We start from the raw sequence: 16,706 nt of genomic DNA on the forward strand, positions 1-16,706 counted from the left end.
CTCTTTTAATTAGGTTCAGCACAAACATTGGGTTTTACATGCAAGATGAAACCTTCGACTGACTGACGTTAAAACTGGCATTTGGGTCTTTTAATACATAAAAAAGGTTTTAAATTCAAATTGATAATTGATAATTACGCTGAAGAGTAATTAATTTAGATTTTAACGAAAGGATATTTGTGGAGGATATATTGTATTAAAATGTAAAGGACACCAAAAAATACGCTGTTTCAGAGTCGAAAGGATGCACATACAAAAACTCCGCAAGCAAACATGTCCAGAGAAACGCTAAGGGAACACGGTCGGTCGGGCGTGTCCTCACCTGAACTAAACGCACTCTTCCCACTATTTAGGCGATGAGAGGTGCATTTCGTATCGCCGCTCCCACCTTCTCCACTTTGAACGCCGGTGCGTTGCGTCTCTCTCGTACCCCACCTGCTCTGCTCCTCCTCGAACGAAGCCCTCGTTCGTCCTTCAACCGCCTTTGCTCGGGTTCTCTGCCAATGGCGAATCGCTCGCCGCCGCCTTCTACTTCCACAACGGCGTCAGAAACCCTCGATTCCTCTTCCTCTTCTATGGAGAAGCAGTTCGAGGGCTTTCGCGTCCAGCTCGAGGAGTCGGGGAACGTTCGGGAGCGGATCCGCGCGGTGGTGATGGAGATGGAGGGCGCTGTCCGGCTGATGCATTCTAGTCTTCTTCTCGTCCACCACACCCGCCCAAACCCAGGTTTCAAGAATCGAAGAAGTGGTTTAAATTTGTTCCTTTTTTCCATTTCTTGATGTTAGGGTTTTGGAAGGGTTTTAGGGGACTGTCGCCTGTTTAATGGCTTTGTTATTGGTTTCAGAGGTCTTGGAGAAGGCTAAAGTTCAGATCGAAGTGCTCAAGGATCTCTTCGGTGGGCTTGCTGAGATCCTTCGTGAATGCCCGGGACAGTATTTCAGGCGAGCAGATTCTCTTTGGGCGGGCTATTGGAGTCTAATTTTTTTTTTGTTGGTATTGTTCTTGTTATGCTTTTCTGTTGGATGTGCTTGAACGAGGGATCTTTTTGGTGGCAGGTACCATGGTGATTGGAGGAGCGAGACCCAGGCAGCAGTATCACTCATTGCGTTTCTGCACTGGTTGGAGACGGGCAATCTTCTCGTTCATGCGGAAGCTGAGAAGAAACTCGGATGTGAGCCTTTCTTTACCTTTGAAGTTTCCTGTCTAATGAGCTTCTCTTATTTCATGATAGTAAACATATTTTTTTTTATCACAAATGATGCATAATCATGTATTTGTCTTTCTGACAGCTATGATACTATGATTTCATTGATGCATGAGATAAATTTAAGTTCCATTTGTGGAAAGTGGATTTTATGAGAATGCCTGTATTCTCTATATGAATTCTTGAAAACAGGAATGTCTGTATTCTCTGTATTTTATGAGAATGTCTGGATTTTATGAGTTCCATTTGGCCTGTTCCTCTGATTGTTTTGGAGTTTGGACATAAAAAGATGTCAACGTGAGTTTCAAAAGAAATAAGAAGCTTTCTTCTGTGGAACTATGCTGATGTTACCTGTCTGTATCATCTCAATGGCCAGTAATTATGGAGGACACTTTGGATTAAAAGTCACTCTTTTTCTTTCCTTTTGAATAAGTAACTTTGGTTAATTTAGCCGACATTTGTGTGTTCTCTAGAGCAAGGTTTGCCTTACTGGTTCGAGTCGGTATGTCGCCCGGCCGACAGCACCACACGTCACGTACCGGTCTGTACAAGTGTACTGATACACAGTATATCGGTAAGTAGCGGTGTTTCGAAGAGGAAGAAAAAAGGGAGAAGAGGAAGGGATGGCGGGGGGAGGAAGAAAGAGGGAAGAAGTGGAAGTGGCGGAGGAAGAGGAACAGGAGAAGGGACCTTACCTGAGACATGGCGGTGCAGTGAGGTCGCCGCAAGCGGAGGTTGCCATCGCCATCGATCGGAGGGGACGCGGAGGTGGAGGCGATGCACGCGAGTGTGCAGAGACGGCACTTGCGTGAGGGTTTCCCACTTCCCTTTTATATGGTGGACTGGACTAGGGCGGTTCCATGTATTGGTCAGCACTTGAACCAATACGTGCTGTCTGTTTCGTACTAGCCCGAGCGAAACGGGAACGTTGCTCTAGAGAACATTTAGGGTATGGTTATGGAGAAGTGTAATGTATCAGTCAAATAGGAGATAACAGACTTATCTTGCATCTTACAGTCAAAGTTTTAATCTTTTTTCTTTTATGGTGGTTTTATTATGGGTGATCATTTCAGCTCATGTTGCATTGTCTAGCAGTGAACATGAGAAGGTATTATTGTCTCAAAACTGTTAATCTTATTAGTAACAAATTCTTCAGTTGCAATGATAGTTTAGAGACAAATAATTGTTTTAGTGGATTAAGCTCTATGAAGTAATTCAGTTGTGTTGGGAATTATACTTTTCAGAGTGCAATTATGAGATGTATAAATTTAATCATGTATAATGGTACAGTAGATGGAAATTATTGAATATCAAAGTTTTAATCTAAATAGGAGATGTTAAATAGCTACCTTATCTGTTTACCATTGAAAAATCTGAATATTAATCTTGCAATGCAATGAGTATTGATAGCTCTCTTTGGAGGTTAACTGTGTGATTGATTTAAAAGAGAAATAGTTCAAAGAGATAGCTGGCAAAGAATATTACAGAATGAGGTGAATAATTTAAAGTGGTTATTTGAAGAAGGGAAATAGAAAGGGGAAATTGAAAACTCTGCAATTATACTCCTACATGGATGTTACATATAAAGAGAAAACTCAACCATTAAACGTCACTATTAATACTAAAGTCTGTTGGTTGCAAGTCAATAAATCCAACATCACTGTCACAAATAAAACAACAAAATTTAAATTTAATTTTTTTGACAAGAGTGTTAAAAAATTAGAGAAGATTACAACAAAACCAACGTACATGAAATTCTCTGAAATCAAATACAGTTTTGAGTGGTACTCTTAGAAAAACAGAGAAGCTTGAGTGATATTTTTTATTGCTTATTCATGAGATTCATCTTGTTGCTTGGTTGAATGTGCTGATTTTGAAGGCTTCCTAACGTAATTTCATGAATTAGAAAGGAAATAAGGCTTATTTAATCACAACCTCCACAATAAATATTTTGTGATGTATCCTTTATATGCCATTAAGGGAACTTCTTGGAACAAAACAAAATGGATAATTTGAGTTGTATATTTTGACCTTGTTTACATATTGTCTATCTAAAAATGGTTAATGTTAACCTACCTGAGATCTCAAAAAGTACATCATGATTTACAAAGGAAACATATGGATTGCATAATTCATGACCTCTAGTATCCATTCCTATAAACAAACTGAATTTTAGAGTGATAAGCCACTATAAGAAGCATTCATGTAATGGTAACACATGTAAAAAATCTTGGACTTTCTTTAACAAGTTCATTAGCTTTGTATTGTTGTCCTTTTCAAGTACATTGTATCATTTTGACCGATGAAATGTATCTCTGGTTTCAATGCATATCCAGTAATACTTTTAATCTAGATCTCATTGGACAACAAAAAAGCTTAACTACTAGTAGTAGTTAATCTGTACAGCAAAAATGAGCCAGTGAGTTAAAGAGTTGGTAACAATTGATTCTTATAAAATTTAGAACATTTAGTGCAGCTGGCTGTGTTACTGCAGCATGACTTAAGTGATATAATGGTGCAGCCAGATGTATTTCTTTATATGATTTAATAATGTGCATTATGATTTTTAGCAAAAGATGTTTGACATGTTGCTTTTCTTGTATGCTTCTATGCAGTGGACAATTCAGAATTTGGTCTGGACATTGAAGATTATCTTATAGGTTAGTGCTTTTTCATAGTATAACTTGCAAATGTTTAGTTATTGCAGTTTGGCAATGTATGCGTGCAAAGTGCCATATTGATGTTCAAGATTCATATCTCACAATTGAAGTCAATGCTGCATAAGTGAATTGAGCAGATATTAGTAAAATCAGACTTGAATCAATCCCATAATGAAGCCAACCAAAGATTCATGTATGACCTGTCAGGAACAGGCATCATCTACCCAGAAATAGCACTGATCAAGCCTATTTAAAATCTGCATAAGTGAACTGAGCAGATATTAGTAAAATCAGACTTGAATCAATCCCATAATGAAGCCAACCAAAGATTCATGTATGACCTGTCAGGAACAGGCATCATCTACCCAGAAATAGCACTGATCAAGCCTATTTAAAATCTGAATAAACATATAAAATAAACCTGTATTGCAGATCTGGTTTGCAGAGAAACTAATAGTGAATTCTAATGTAAGTTTGGGACTGCTGAAGTTAAGACATGAAGTTACGAAAATTCATGTTTATGTTATGCAATATAAAATACAGTATTCAATTTTCTTAATAAAATGGTTTTCCTACAGTTTCTTGTGGTCTATGAAGCATCGACACGTCGATTTTGTGAGACACGGACATGTCGTCGACATGGCTGGACACGTGTTAGACACATGTACAGCCATGTCTTTTTTATTTATTTTTATTTATTTTGTTGAACACGGTACCACACGTGTGAAATCTCTTTGTCGACAGTTTCTTTGAGGATTTCTTGTTTGTCACGTTATGAATAGGATCGTCAGTCGACATTAAATCTCGATCGCTTGCCTCCACCACCTGCGTCCTGAAGCCTTCTTCCTTCTTCCTCACTGGCATGGACTGTAGAAGAGGCTTCACCCTCGGTCCAAACCCCTTGCATTCGTCAGACCACCACGACACAGCCCTTGCGACCTCACCGGTGCCCAACGAAACCTTCTTCCTCACCTTCTGCGATGTAGACCTTCTACTACTACGTCGTAGGGGACCACGCTAACCCATCCTTCGTAGTTTGCCCACTTCTACTGTACCAAACTCTATGTGATCCTCTCTTTCTGCTTCCTAGGACCCAGATTTCCCGTTTCTGTTTTGATCTTTGGGTTTGGTTCCAGATTTCCTGCCCTCCTTTCTGGGTCTTGATTTGTCGCAGGGCTTCTTCCGTAAGTTCTCTTGATCATCTTGGAATTTGAAGCTAGAAAGTAACACCACCTGGTTTGAGATCGGGTGCCACTTGTTTTTGCTTTCCCTGCATGAGTTTGGATGCATAGAAGCACAAAGATAGTCTCAAATTCTTTCATAAGAAAATGTCTTTTGATTCGATTGTCAAAAATCATAGGTATGGCTCGCATGAGTAGTTCTAGATTTGAGAAGCAAGATGTTTAGGGTTTGTTCCTCTCATAAATAAGAAGTTAGATGACACAGATTCTTTGATTGTGGTTTAGCTATTGTCCGAGCTCTTTGCTTTCTGCAAATTCTGAACTAAAACAAGATTCTGGTTTATTTTTCACACACAGATGGATGTCTAAAGTTTTGTGGATTCTGTTCCACGCTAGTGTCTTGGTATATTGATATCAATGGTATCTGACTTCTTATTAACATACTAAGCCACCTAAAGAACTGTAGTCCTACTTAGACTTCCACTACAGTTTAATACATTCTTCAGATTTTGTGAGCTTATATTTTGAAATTGTATTTTGCTGTTATCAAGAAACCACATACCATATCTTTACTTGATGTTATATGTTACATATGGTAGAGATCATTTCCTCACCCAATTTTCCTAAGCTTATATTATATAATTTGGTGTCTGAACTTTTCTTTCATGTTCTTTTATTATTTTGTTTTTGTGTTCTAGAGGTGTTAGGCTCGGATGGAATTCTTGAACTTTATGAGGAGGAATGTTATTAGTGTTAGTGCTAAAAATATATATTAATTGAATTATATATATATATATATATTAAAAAAATACACGTAACTTCGTTGTGTCCATGTCCTAATTTTTGAAAAAAAATGATGTATTGCCATGTCCGTGTTATGTTGTGCTAGTGTCTGGTGTCTGTGCTTCTTAGCTTGTGGTAACATATTACCACAAAGTTGATTTGAGATTATTAATAAAGCCTAAAGATCGTCACTAGTTTAAAATTTTCAAATGATACTGGAAGTTAGATTTGTGAGATCTTTTATGATACTTTTATTTAATTTATATATAATAGTTGTGTTCTAGAAGTCTTTATTTGTTATAATAGATTTCTATCGAACTAACATCGAATAGCAATAAGCAAGAAAATGTGATTTTAGTGTTGGGTTTGAGAAGTTACTATCCTTGCACTTACAAATATGTAAGCCTCCATCCAACTGAAACTCAAAGCATGGTTCGTCTTATCGGTCTATACTGGTGTATCGATAAGTCGTCGGCACGATACATATCTAGGCGTACCAATGTTCCGTGTGTCGGTACAATGGGACGTACTGACAGTATGTACAAAATCATCGAAAATAGCATAAAAAACCTTAAAAAAAAAAGTTAGATTAGAGTTTTTAAGTTGGAAATAAATATAAATTTAGTATAATTTTAGCAAAAATAAGATAAATTAGGAAAGAATAGTGACACATCTTTTATGGGCTTTAAGGAGTAGCTTTGTGATACGTTCTGGAGCGTCCTTATGTTAATATTAAATTATCTACAAGAAAATGATCTGAATTGTTAGATTATTTTTTAAACAACTTAAACTTTAAGATTCAAATGAATTAAGAAATCAATTGATGAATATGCTTGATTCTATCACCAAAAAGAATGATGAGACTCCATGTGCAGTGGATCAAGGTCCTTGTTCCTATTTATCTATATATCAATTTAATATATTTGTCGGACTTAATCCTGAGGTGATGGTGCATCAATATGGTGATGGTCATTGGTGCATCAATATGATGATGGTCGTAGTCTGATTACCGTGAACCACATGTGTCCGAGGTGACTCTTGAGGTAAGGACAAATGTGGCATGTATTGGTGTGGAGCATGAAGAATGTCAAAACTTCTACTTTCACTATTTATTTGTTGCTTCGTATTATGAGATCGATCATCGTATGGGCGTAAGATTCTTTATAATAGAATGACTATGAATACGATGAGCTTAGCTTTGTGTCTACGTCGTGTAGACTCTGTCTCATTTACTCAAAATTATCCACTGCCTTCCCCTTCTGTGTATAAACTTGACTAGTACCTCGTCGAGCTCCATGATTTAAATCTTAGGTGACATTTGTAAAATATTGATCCTCAGTCCATGCACCACCCTCAAATTATGTAGATGAGACTATCGACTCCCCAACGTTGTCGCCATCATTGGTTGAGACATAGTTGTCCACGTCGTTGCTATGTCTTTGGACCAAGCTGGTTGTTGAATGCGATTGCGAGGGTGTCTCGTCACCCGACTCGATTCTTTCCAACGGTGTAACTGATGCTACTATCTTCCCCTTTGTCTTTGTACGCTGGGCGAACGACTGTGACGGTTGGGTGTCTTTAGTTTCTCTTGATTAGAGTATTTTCCCTCTTAACCCTTCCAAATTTGATCTAATCCACAAATCGCAATTTTGTTGAGTTTAGGAGAGTAAAAATGTGAATGAGAGAGAGATGTAAGTGAGAAATGGTCAATTTGATCATTTGAAATAGGGCAATATCAGCTCTTGATCGGTAACAATCAAAATTCGACCGTTACTGATCGGTACAGATCAGTACTGGTTAGATTTTGATCGTCACCGCTCAGTATAGACCTTGTATCGCTCGATATGGGGTCATGTACCAGTACCGCCCGGTAGAGGGCAATCCGCGTATCAATCCCCTATCGGACCGGTGGTATGTACCACCCATACCGGCCAGTACAGATCGGCATTGTGAACCTTAACTCGGAGTGTTTGTTGAACATCTGAATCCAATTGGCTTCAAATTCTTGGCTTAAGCTGGAAGGATTCTTTTGCGTTATTGGTGAGACATATATTAGGTCTTTAAATTTCATCTTAAATACTTCAAAATCTTTTCATCTCTTAGTGGATATCCAAGCAGCTTGCTTCTTCAAGCATGTGACACACATTCAGTATCAATGTAAGAATAAAAAAGAGAAAGAGAAAAGGTTGGTTCGCGATTCTGTTATATATATATATATATATATATATATATATATATATATATATATATATATATATATATTCAGACTTCTCTGTAGAGAAAGTCATGTTTCAAGAAATGTGTTCATGATAGTATCGTTGCTCATCTTTTAAGGCCTATAAATATGCATTGTACGTTGGTTGGTTCATTTATCTTTTTACACTCTTAGTTCATTGGTAATCTTTTAATGGTAAGTATTTAATGAGCTATTTCTGCTCATAATTTGGGAAGCTTTTCACTCTATTCATACAGTTTGTTTTTTCCTTTTTCAGGAATATGTTTCATGTCCAATGAGTTGGTAAGAATGTTTTTTTCCTGTCAAGTCATTAAAATTTCTTTATTATAAAGCTTGGTACATATGACACTCAGAATCTTGGTGAACATAAACATGGTTAGCATGTGTAAACTTTTATGGTTACGTAACAATGGTATCATGGGCTTTCTGGATTGTTCAGTGTGTCAGTAGGTGTGTTTCAATTTATTGATTTGTCGGACAAAAAAAAGCCAACTGATTGCAATTTCGAATTATTATTCTTCCATTGAGTTTATGTAGCAGTATTTAGAAGTATTTCCTGAAATTACTGGCTGTTTTTGCATGTCTAGCCAAGATATGTGGTCAACCAAGTTACTGCTGGGGATTATGATTGTCCAAAAACCGTGCTCAAGTTCTTAACCGATCTCCATTCTGCTTTTAGAATGCTTAACCTACGAAATGACTTTCTGCGCAAGAAGTTTGATGGTAGGTTCTATGTTTCTGATTTTAAAATTGTTGTATCATTTTGTAAGTAACGGGCATGATAGCAGTTGAAAAAATGTGCATGCTTAAATCTAAAGACGAAAAAAATGCATGACTTAGTTCAATTTCTCCAATGCTTTTTGGCAGGAATGAAGTATGACTTGAGAAAAGTTGAAGAGGTCTACTACGATGTTAAGATCAGAGGCCTCGGATCTGGGGACACGATGCAGGGGCATGCCACCCAAGCTTAATGGACTGGAGACAATTTGGCTGGTCAAGGTATATATATATATATCTACAGTTGCATAGTTTGTTCCATTTGATATATTAGGCATAATTCATTGTAGCTGTTGTGCATATTTTCTTGGTTTTCTAGATGTCGCTGACATGTAGTAATTCCGTGCTTCAAGTGTCTTTGGATCCAATCCACGAGGACTGGAAAATGAAGAGTAAGAACAAGTTATCTATATACCTTCGTGGTGCTATGGTAGCTACCAATGAACAATGTCATTCATTATATAGTCAGAGGATCAAGTTTCTTATGTCAACCAGCGGAATCAAATCTTAGTGGATATTGCCCTGGTTTTACCCCCCTATGTCATAGCTGTTGTCGTTTGGATCCTGTAGACCCGTTTCTCTCTATAATGCTGACCCAACTCAAAATTTTGATTTGGCCATCTCAAATTGTTGCACAAGTACTTGATAATTTTTTCCTACCGAACGGTCTCCCCATCTCGACCAAGAGAGGTCCCTGGTGTAATACTGAGCGTTCTTGTTGAGGCATCTTACTCGGTTTGGTTTATCTTCCATGAGAAGCACCCCGAAGCAAATTGGAAATGCAGGTGTAGGTGGCATGTCATCGTTGTACCATTCCCATCGCCAAAAGAAAACATTCTGGGAACAATAATAGGTTCAGTATGAACCTTTGTACACTTCCACACGCGAACACGGAATCAAGGCGATGATTGGATTGAAACGCGGGGTCCGCCGGACGCGTGTCCTATCATACGTCCCAATCCCCGCAAGAACCCAATGCTTCTTGTTAACCCGCAGTGCTCGTGTCCACGCTCACGATTATTCATCTTCTCATCACAAGTCATTCGGTGGAAAGGACTTCTTATGTTAAGAGCCGAATCCACGCAAAGCTGGGATTTGAAGCCAAGAAAGGGCCCATTCCACCATCCGCGCACACCAAGTCTCCCGCCAGAGACTTGCCGCTCTCCTCGAAAGCTCCCTTCCATCCTCTCCTCAGGAAACTCGATCCGGTGCTCTTTCTTGGCCTCAAAGCTTCCAACTTCCTCCCACCACAATACCATCCACCACCCCCCTTTGAGTGAGTTTTGGATGCTGGTCTTGGCCGAAGCTGAGGCTCATGGCGTCTGGTGACGACGGGCTTCTTGCACTTCCTGTTGCCTCTAACATGGTAAGCCTTTTCTTTTTATGGCGGGATGGTAAAACGATGCATCTGTTTGCATCTTCTCCACACTTGAAGGGGTTCTAGAGGGAGGCTGAGAGATGAATGTCAATAAGGTTTCTGTTTCGATTATTGTTAGCATTGGGATTTTGGTTGTTGATCATGGTGGCATTATCTTGTTTGTGTCAGCTGAAGGTCGGGGAACATACTTCTCTCACATACTTCCAATAAAATTAGTGCCTTGTCGCCACGGGATAACAATTAACGATACATCACTTTCAGAGTGGTTAACTGATCCAATGTGTGTCATGCAGGGAAGGAAGAGCACCAGTATCCAAAATAGAAGGTTAAATCTTGAAAAGGAGGTGAGTTCCTAGTTGTCTCTTTTGCTTTTTCAAGTGGAAGCTAATAGAACAGTACCTGAGACCTTAACGCTTCCTGTACTTTGTTTGAATCAAGAATTGGGGGAAAGACAAAACAAATGGGGAGGAAGTTTGAAATATCTTGTTTGTTTGAAAGGAAAACAGAATGAGAAACAGAAAAAAAAAAAAAAAAAGGAATGAGAAACAGAATAATTGAAGGAAACAGAGGTATTGTTTTCTCTTGAAGTCAACTTTTTACATTCTATTATCATCAGAGAAATTTGGAGAAGATTCATAATTTCAAGCAAAGTTGTCTTGTTTGTTTTCTGAAGGAGTGAAAATTTGGGTTTTTCTTTTCTTTTCTCTGACCACCTTCTCTTTCTCTTCTCTAGTAATTACCCCAGTGAATAATAATAAACATAAGCATTACATCTGCTGTGGTTTCAAACGTAATGTTGTTTCCAGGTGGCCGAACTGCAAAGGATGCTCCATGATGAAGAGAAAGTGCATGAAATTTTGGAGCGTGCATTGCTTCCACAAAATGCTCTGTTAACCCTTCGTATCTCAAGTTTCCTTCCAAAAAAGGTACATCCTCCTTAAATTTGTGCATCTCAAGGAAGACATGCATTGGAAAATACAAAGGTGCAAACTTAAAGTTACAATAATGTTAACTTGTCCTTTAAATTGAGCACCTATAAGCAGTTTCTGGGTTTGAAGGCAATCCAACATTGTAGCCAGCAGAGGACCGGTTTGCAGCTTAAGCTCTACCATGATGATGACAAACAATAATTCCTTTATTATATAAAGGACTTTGTTATTGTCATTTGTCTGGAAATTTATGACTAGGATTTTGACACCTGCATCATTTATGACAAGTAACAAATCCAGTCCAGTCAAGCTATTTTAACTTGAACTTGGTGCTCGAGGACCCCTATAATGGTTCTGAAGTCAATAGTCAGATTAATATCTAATCATTGCATGCTGAGATATCCATATAAGCAGTTTTTCCCATCTAGTGTTTTTTTTTTTAACCTCTCGGACAATACCATTTCTGTGTTCTACATGACCAGTGACACCAGAGATTATCAACATTTAGTTATATTATGCATATGAGGAGTTTTGTATTGTTGCACTTGGACAGACTTTGATACAGATGTATAACATGCTCAATTTGAAATTTAAATTAAGCAAAGTTACTTTATGTTAATAAAACATACTCTTGTTTCATGTTGGCTATTGGATTATGATTATATATTTAACAAAATTATTATACTGCCTAAGTTATGCTGAGTTGCGTAGCTTTTGAAGCACTAGCACTTATTTAACCAAACTAACGTAGTGCCTAAATTTTTCTTAATCTAGTAGTTTTTAGGAACTATAGAACCATGGCCGCCATTATCATACACATCCTTACTTTGTTATCCAACTTCACCTCAGTTGATTCCAATGTATGTTGTGTGCATGATGACATGAATTTTAAATGAGAGTTATTTCATAGTATGTTGTTTTTTTTCTTGCTAAAATTCTTTCAAGGAGAAGTAACCCTTTTACAGTCAAAAAGATAAATGCCAATTTACCAAAAGAAACAGGGATGGATATGTTAGAACATCATTGTACGACTTTAGATTTCTTCCTTTTTCTATAAATAATTTATGATGATAAATGAAAGTTTTCATATGCTTGTCCTCTTGAAAGTTCTTTCTCAAACTTGCCTCTGGGATGACATAGCCTGAAGTGTCTACCATGTTCACATTTAGTTTCCACACAGTTCATTCCAAATTAAATTTCTAAAGTGTGTTCATGGTCAGCCTAGTTTGAGAATTTGAATATCCTAAGTTCCATAATCACTCCATCCTAGCTATTCTCATGCAAAGTGCTTTGAGCTTTCTGACATGAATAAAATGGTGCAATTTACTATAGGAATTTAGTTCAGTATTGAATTCTTAACTATATTTTTAAGCAAATCCTTGCGATGACTTGTTACCCATTGGGCCAGTTGACTTTTTTCATTTATGAATAACTAGCTTTATGGCCTAATAGAGGATAAAATGAAAGAAACATTTAAGATGGTGTGGGCATATTCAAAAGAGAAATATAGATGGCTTGGATAGATGAGCTAAGTCAATTAGGATGAGTGGTGCAAGAAGAGATAGATAAAAAAGAAATCTAAGAAAAATCTATGAGAAACATTAAAACAATAGTAGATCATTTTTAATTGGCTTAGGATATTAACTTAAACAGAGCTTAATGAAGTGAAAAGATCAATGTAGTCGATTCCAAATGGATACTTAGGACATTATAGCTTATTGTTGTACATATAGTTAGCACCTGGTTCATGATTTTTCATGATTACTGATTCATTTGAACTCAAATACATCCTTACTTTTCTAATGTTGCTAAAAGGAAGAAAGGTATTTCTTTTTTTTTTTTCCTGCTGAAAGTTCATCTGACTTGCAGACAAAGGAACTTTTAGCAGAACTTGTAGTGGTGGAAGAGGAGATAGCTCGACTTGAAAGTGAAATAAGTAAAGTTCAAGTAGGCCTACCAAACATGCAAGGAACTGAAGAACAGAAGACCTCAAAAGTTTTCAACTTTAAGGACACAAATGTAAATGTCATAGTTGAACCTTCAAGTGATAAGTCAGTTGCTTCATCACATGTGCCTGGTCAAGAAATTTTGCAGCAGAAGATATCACTAGAAACCAAGCCTTTGTTCTTTATAAACCAGGCAATAAAAGGAGATTATTTGGTTAACGGTTTCAGCAATATAAGAAGTGCTGGAAGCTTAACCAGGTCTTTCCATTACAAGGGAAGCCAAAGGGCAGTGGAAATTAAGGAGAGAGCTTCAAGGAAAGGTCGAATGCCACAGAAAGCATCCTTGCCTAAATTGCCTCCAAAGCACCTAAGCAATAAAGTAAGTCAAACTCTTTATGCTACCCAGATTGTCCTGCTTAGTTTCAATGTTTATTATGACTATCTAACAACCAATGAGAAACATAAGCAGAATATTGCTGTTATAAATAGAGAGATAAATATGGAAAGAAACATTTGTTGTCTTACAAATGCATTACATCTTTCACTTTTGTTTAAGCTGTGAAGGTTCTGTAGCCCTATATTAAATTAGTTGTTTCAGTTTTACTTTATTAAGCTTTCTATTTGGTGAATGGAACAGAGGATTGAGCCATTATTGCACTAAAACCCAGAGTTTCTGTTAACTTCATCTGAATAGATAGATGACAAAAACCACCTATGTCTACATGTTAGTAATGCCTTGGGAGACTTATGATAAAAGAGAATTCTTACATGTAAAACTGTTGTCTTTTTTCTCTAGTTATTTGCTGTTGAAGTATACTTGTCAGTATTATGATTTTCTGGATGTTGTTCTTACAAATTTTCTTTTAACTATGAGACATTTTGCTTTCTCCAGGATGCTAATGTGGAAAATTTTCTCACAGTATTCAAAGAACATTCTACTGTAAATTCATCAGACAAAAATGGTGGAGAATACCAACCAAACAAGTTATCTGAGAAAATATTGAAGTGCTTGATCTGCATTTTCTTAAGATTTATAAGAACATCACGAGCATTGGATCTAGAAAAATCTGGCAACTTATTAAGATCTGCCAACGTACTGCTACGATCAGGAAACTTCCAGATTGATGGCAGCTTGATGTTGAAGGGAAAAATTCCAACTCAAAGGGAAATAAGGCACCATGATCCTTATGAAATTTTTGAGATTGAAGACTCTCTACTGAGAGATATTGGTCCATACAAGAATCTTGTCAAATTTACCTCATGCTCTTTGGATCACAAAGACATTTCTAGTTCTCTTGCTTTATTAAAGAAGTTAAGGTAAGCTGCACAGCTCACTCTATTTTTAAAAATCAAAGTATATTTTGCATGATTATATCAATGTGTATTATATAAATATGTTTAGTATGTCATCATTCAGATTTGCGTAAACATTTAAGCATGTAAAGCACTTTCAGTATCTGGGAATTTTGTGCAGAGGCTTACTATAATAATCATGTTTTTTTTTCTGAAATCATTTCCTAAATCTACTTTTGTTATTTCATTCATCCATAAATTCTTATGATAACTACATTTCTTTTTGCCTTCTCTAGACTGTGATGTTAGTCATTGTTTAAATTACTGCCACAGGATCTTAATTAGCAGCCTTCATAAGGTGGACTTGACATTTTTGACCCACCAAGAGAAATTGGCCTTTTGGATAAATGTTTACAACATCTGCATCATGCATGTATAGTATGACTGCTTCCCTTTTGTTAACTTTCTTGATGAGCTCTGTCTAAGAACAATTGCCTGATGTTTCATGCAAATCCATGTTTTACAGAGCTTCCTAGAACTTGGGATGCCTTCAAATCCAGAAATGGCTGAAGGATTGAAGAATACGGTACAAAGATACTTTTAATGAATATACATCCGATCACTCTTCATTTTTAAGATGACCTAAAACATCAAGTATTTTCTCTCATCAGGCCACGCTCAATATAGGAGGGCACAAACTAAATGCATTAGCTATAAAGCACCTTATTCTAAAGCAATCATCGAACTCTAATGAGGTAGGTTAAGCTTAGCATAATATAACTGTGCTTATTTAGATAATGATGTGTCGTCAATTGATTGTTGCACAGGATGGCTGGAAAGTTCACAAGGATGATAAAGAAATGGTTCCTAAAGACTATGGATTGGAGCGATCAAACCCCAATATTGTGTTTGCACTATGTTCTGGCTGTAAATCTTCTCCAGCTGTAAGTAAAACTTTCAGAAATTATACTTCATATTAGTGATTACTGATGTCATTCTTTATCATAAAAGACCAAATTAATAATGGTCAATTGTACAAGTGGTGGCTGATACCCTTTATGTCCCTAGCATCTGGCATAACCTTTATTTCTATCATAAAATACCAAATTGTATTCAACCATGTCATATTTTATTGTTAGTGAACTTATGCAAGCCACTTCCAAGAACCACTAGGCATATGTAAAGAGTGATAGGTGGCTAATTGCATGCAAAAAATGTCTGTTGATCATGCTTCAAGCTTTAGCAATGGACCAGAGATCCTGTGTGATCTTCCTAATTTCCTGTATTTCACCTATCTTTAATATTTTGGAAACATCTCTATTTTCATCCTCTTCCAAGAAAGTGAGGATTCTTTTCGATTTTGTATTGAGAGGAACCCTCCAATTATGACATCACAATCATCACTGTATGATTATTAGGTTCAAGACATCCACTTTTGAGCATATGATTGATCGAGAAGAAGTGCTCTGGATTTTCACTAGTCGCATGGGTTAAATTATGTTGTGACTTGTAGCATAACATATTCAAAAGTCTAATGGTGTTAAACTGACTTCTTATCTTAATACTAATTGGCAAATGTACATGTGGTAGTTCTTGATGACCTTGAACCAATGTGACCAAGAAGCATTGCTAGCGATAAGGATCACATATGACGATAGCTTACCCATCGTATGACATCCTCCTATGTTGCTGATGTTATGATTCTTCGATGATGATGGTAACCCATTGAATTTTGTTCAGGTCAGAATATACACAGCCGATGGTGTCGTAGGCGAGTTGGAAAAATCGAAGATGGACTACTTGCAAGCTTCAATAGTAGTGACAAGTACAAAAAGGATTTTGATCCCGCATCTGCTGCACTCAAATATGCATGACTTTGCCAGAGACTTGGATTCTTTAGTTGACTGGATTGTCAACCAGCTTCCAACTTCTTGGCCTCTGAGGAAATCCATGCTAGAGTGCTTGAAGGGAAGGACAACTGCGAAGATATCTCATACGGTGGATGTTATCCCTAATAATTCTGAATTCCAATACCTTCTGCCCATGTGACTTGATCTTCCTTTGCACTTCTTTTCTTGAAAAGTATGCCGAGCTATTACAGCAGGATGCGAGAAATTATTCCACGATATGTATGCTAATAAGGTCTGGTTTCACTTCCTTTACTTCTTGAGTTAATTGGGAACGATCTGTAAATATATCAGTAGACAAGAAAATAATAAGCTGTGTTTTGGATAAACTATATGAGTTTACAGTTGCATTCAGTTGGCGCAGCCAGGAAAAGGACATTTTACAGCTTCACAAAAAAGATTCAGCATGACA

General features: G+C 37.2%; 2 protein-coding genes across 3 annotated transcripts; both read left to right on the forward strand.

Moving 5' to 3' along the window:
• The first annotated feature begins 268 nt into the window (after positions 1–268).
• LOC135627713 (uncharacterized) lies at positions 269–9,461 on the forward strand. Of its 2 annotated transcripts, none has more exons than XM_065133901.1 (8): positions 269–726; positions 845–941; positions 1,056–1,171; positions 3,820–3,864; positions 8,321–8,346; positions 8,652–8,787; positions 8,932–9,063; positions 9,195–9,461. In XM_065133901.1, exons 1-7 carry the CDS (start codon positions 357–359, stop codon positions 9,033–9,035), a joined length of 894 nt encoding a protein of 297 aa, XP_064989973.1. In that variant the 5' UTR covers positions 269–356; the 3' UTR covers positions 9,036–9,063; positions 9,195–9,461. The 2 variants fall into 2 exon arrangements, with proteins under 2 accessions (XP_064989973.1, XP_064989972.1); XM_065133900.1 differs by having other exon boundaries at positions 270–726; positions 9,161–9,461.
• Positions 9,462–9,599: 138 nt separating this feature from the next.
• On the forward strand, positions 9,600–16,683 carry LOC103970838 (uncharacterized). The gene is made up of 10 exons (XM_018820447.2): positions 9,600–10,207; positions 10,513–10,563; positions 11,026–11,145; positions 13,018–13,473; positions 13,987–14,411; positions 14,721–14,820; positions 14,914–14,973; positions 15,059–15,142; positions 15,215–15,331; positions 16,128–16,683. The coding sequence occupies exons 1-10, from the start codon at positions 10,157–10,159 to the stop codon at positions 16,434–16,436; spliced, it is 1,773 nt and encodes a 590-aa protein (XP_018675992.2). The 5' UTR covers positions 9,600–10,156; the 3' UTR covers positions 16,437–16,683.
• The last annotated feature ends 23 nt before the right edge of the window (positions 16,684–16,706 follow it).

The sequence above is a fragment of the Musa acuminata genome, chromosome BXJ2-11, assembly GCF_036884655.1.
Source record: "Musa acuminata AAA Group cultivar baxijiao chromosome BXJ2-11, Cavendish_Baxijiao_AAA, whole genome shotgun sequence".
Classification (NCBI taxonomy): Eukaryota; Viridiplantae; Streptophyta; class Magnoliopsida; order Zingiberales; family Musaceae; genus Musa; species Musa acuminata.

Excerpts from the sequence above, each read along its gene's own strand:
- LOC135627713 (XM_065133901.1), top strand. The coding sequence starts at position 357 with ATGAGAGGTGCATTTCGTATCGCCGCTCCCACCTTCTCCACTTTGAAC. Across the intron at positions 727-844 it reads CCACACCCGCCCAAACCCAG|AGGTCTTGGAGAAGGCTAAA; the intron begins GTTTCAAGAATC and ends TATTGGTTTCAG. Across the intron at positions 1,172-3,819 it reads AGCTGAGAAGAAACTCGGAT|TGGACAATTCAGAATTTGGT; the intron begins GTGAGCCTTTCT and ends GCTTCTATGCAG.
- LOC103970838 (XM_018820447.2), top strand. The coding sequence starts at position 10,157 with ATGGCGTCTGGTGACGACGGGCTTCTTGCACTTCCTGTTGCCTCTAAC. Across the intron at positions 10,564-11,025 it reads GGTTAAATCTTGAAAAGGAG|GTGGCCGAACTGCAAAGGAT; the intron begins GTGAGTTCCTAG and ends TGTTGTTTCCAG. Across the intron at positions 14,821-14,913 it reads ACAACATCTGCATCATGCAT|AGCTTCCTAGAACTTGGGAT; the intron begins GTATAGTATGAC and ends CATGTTTTACAG.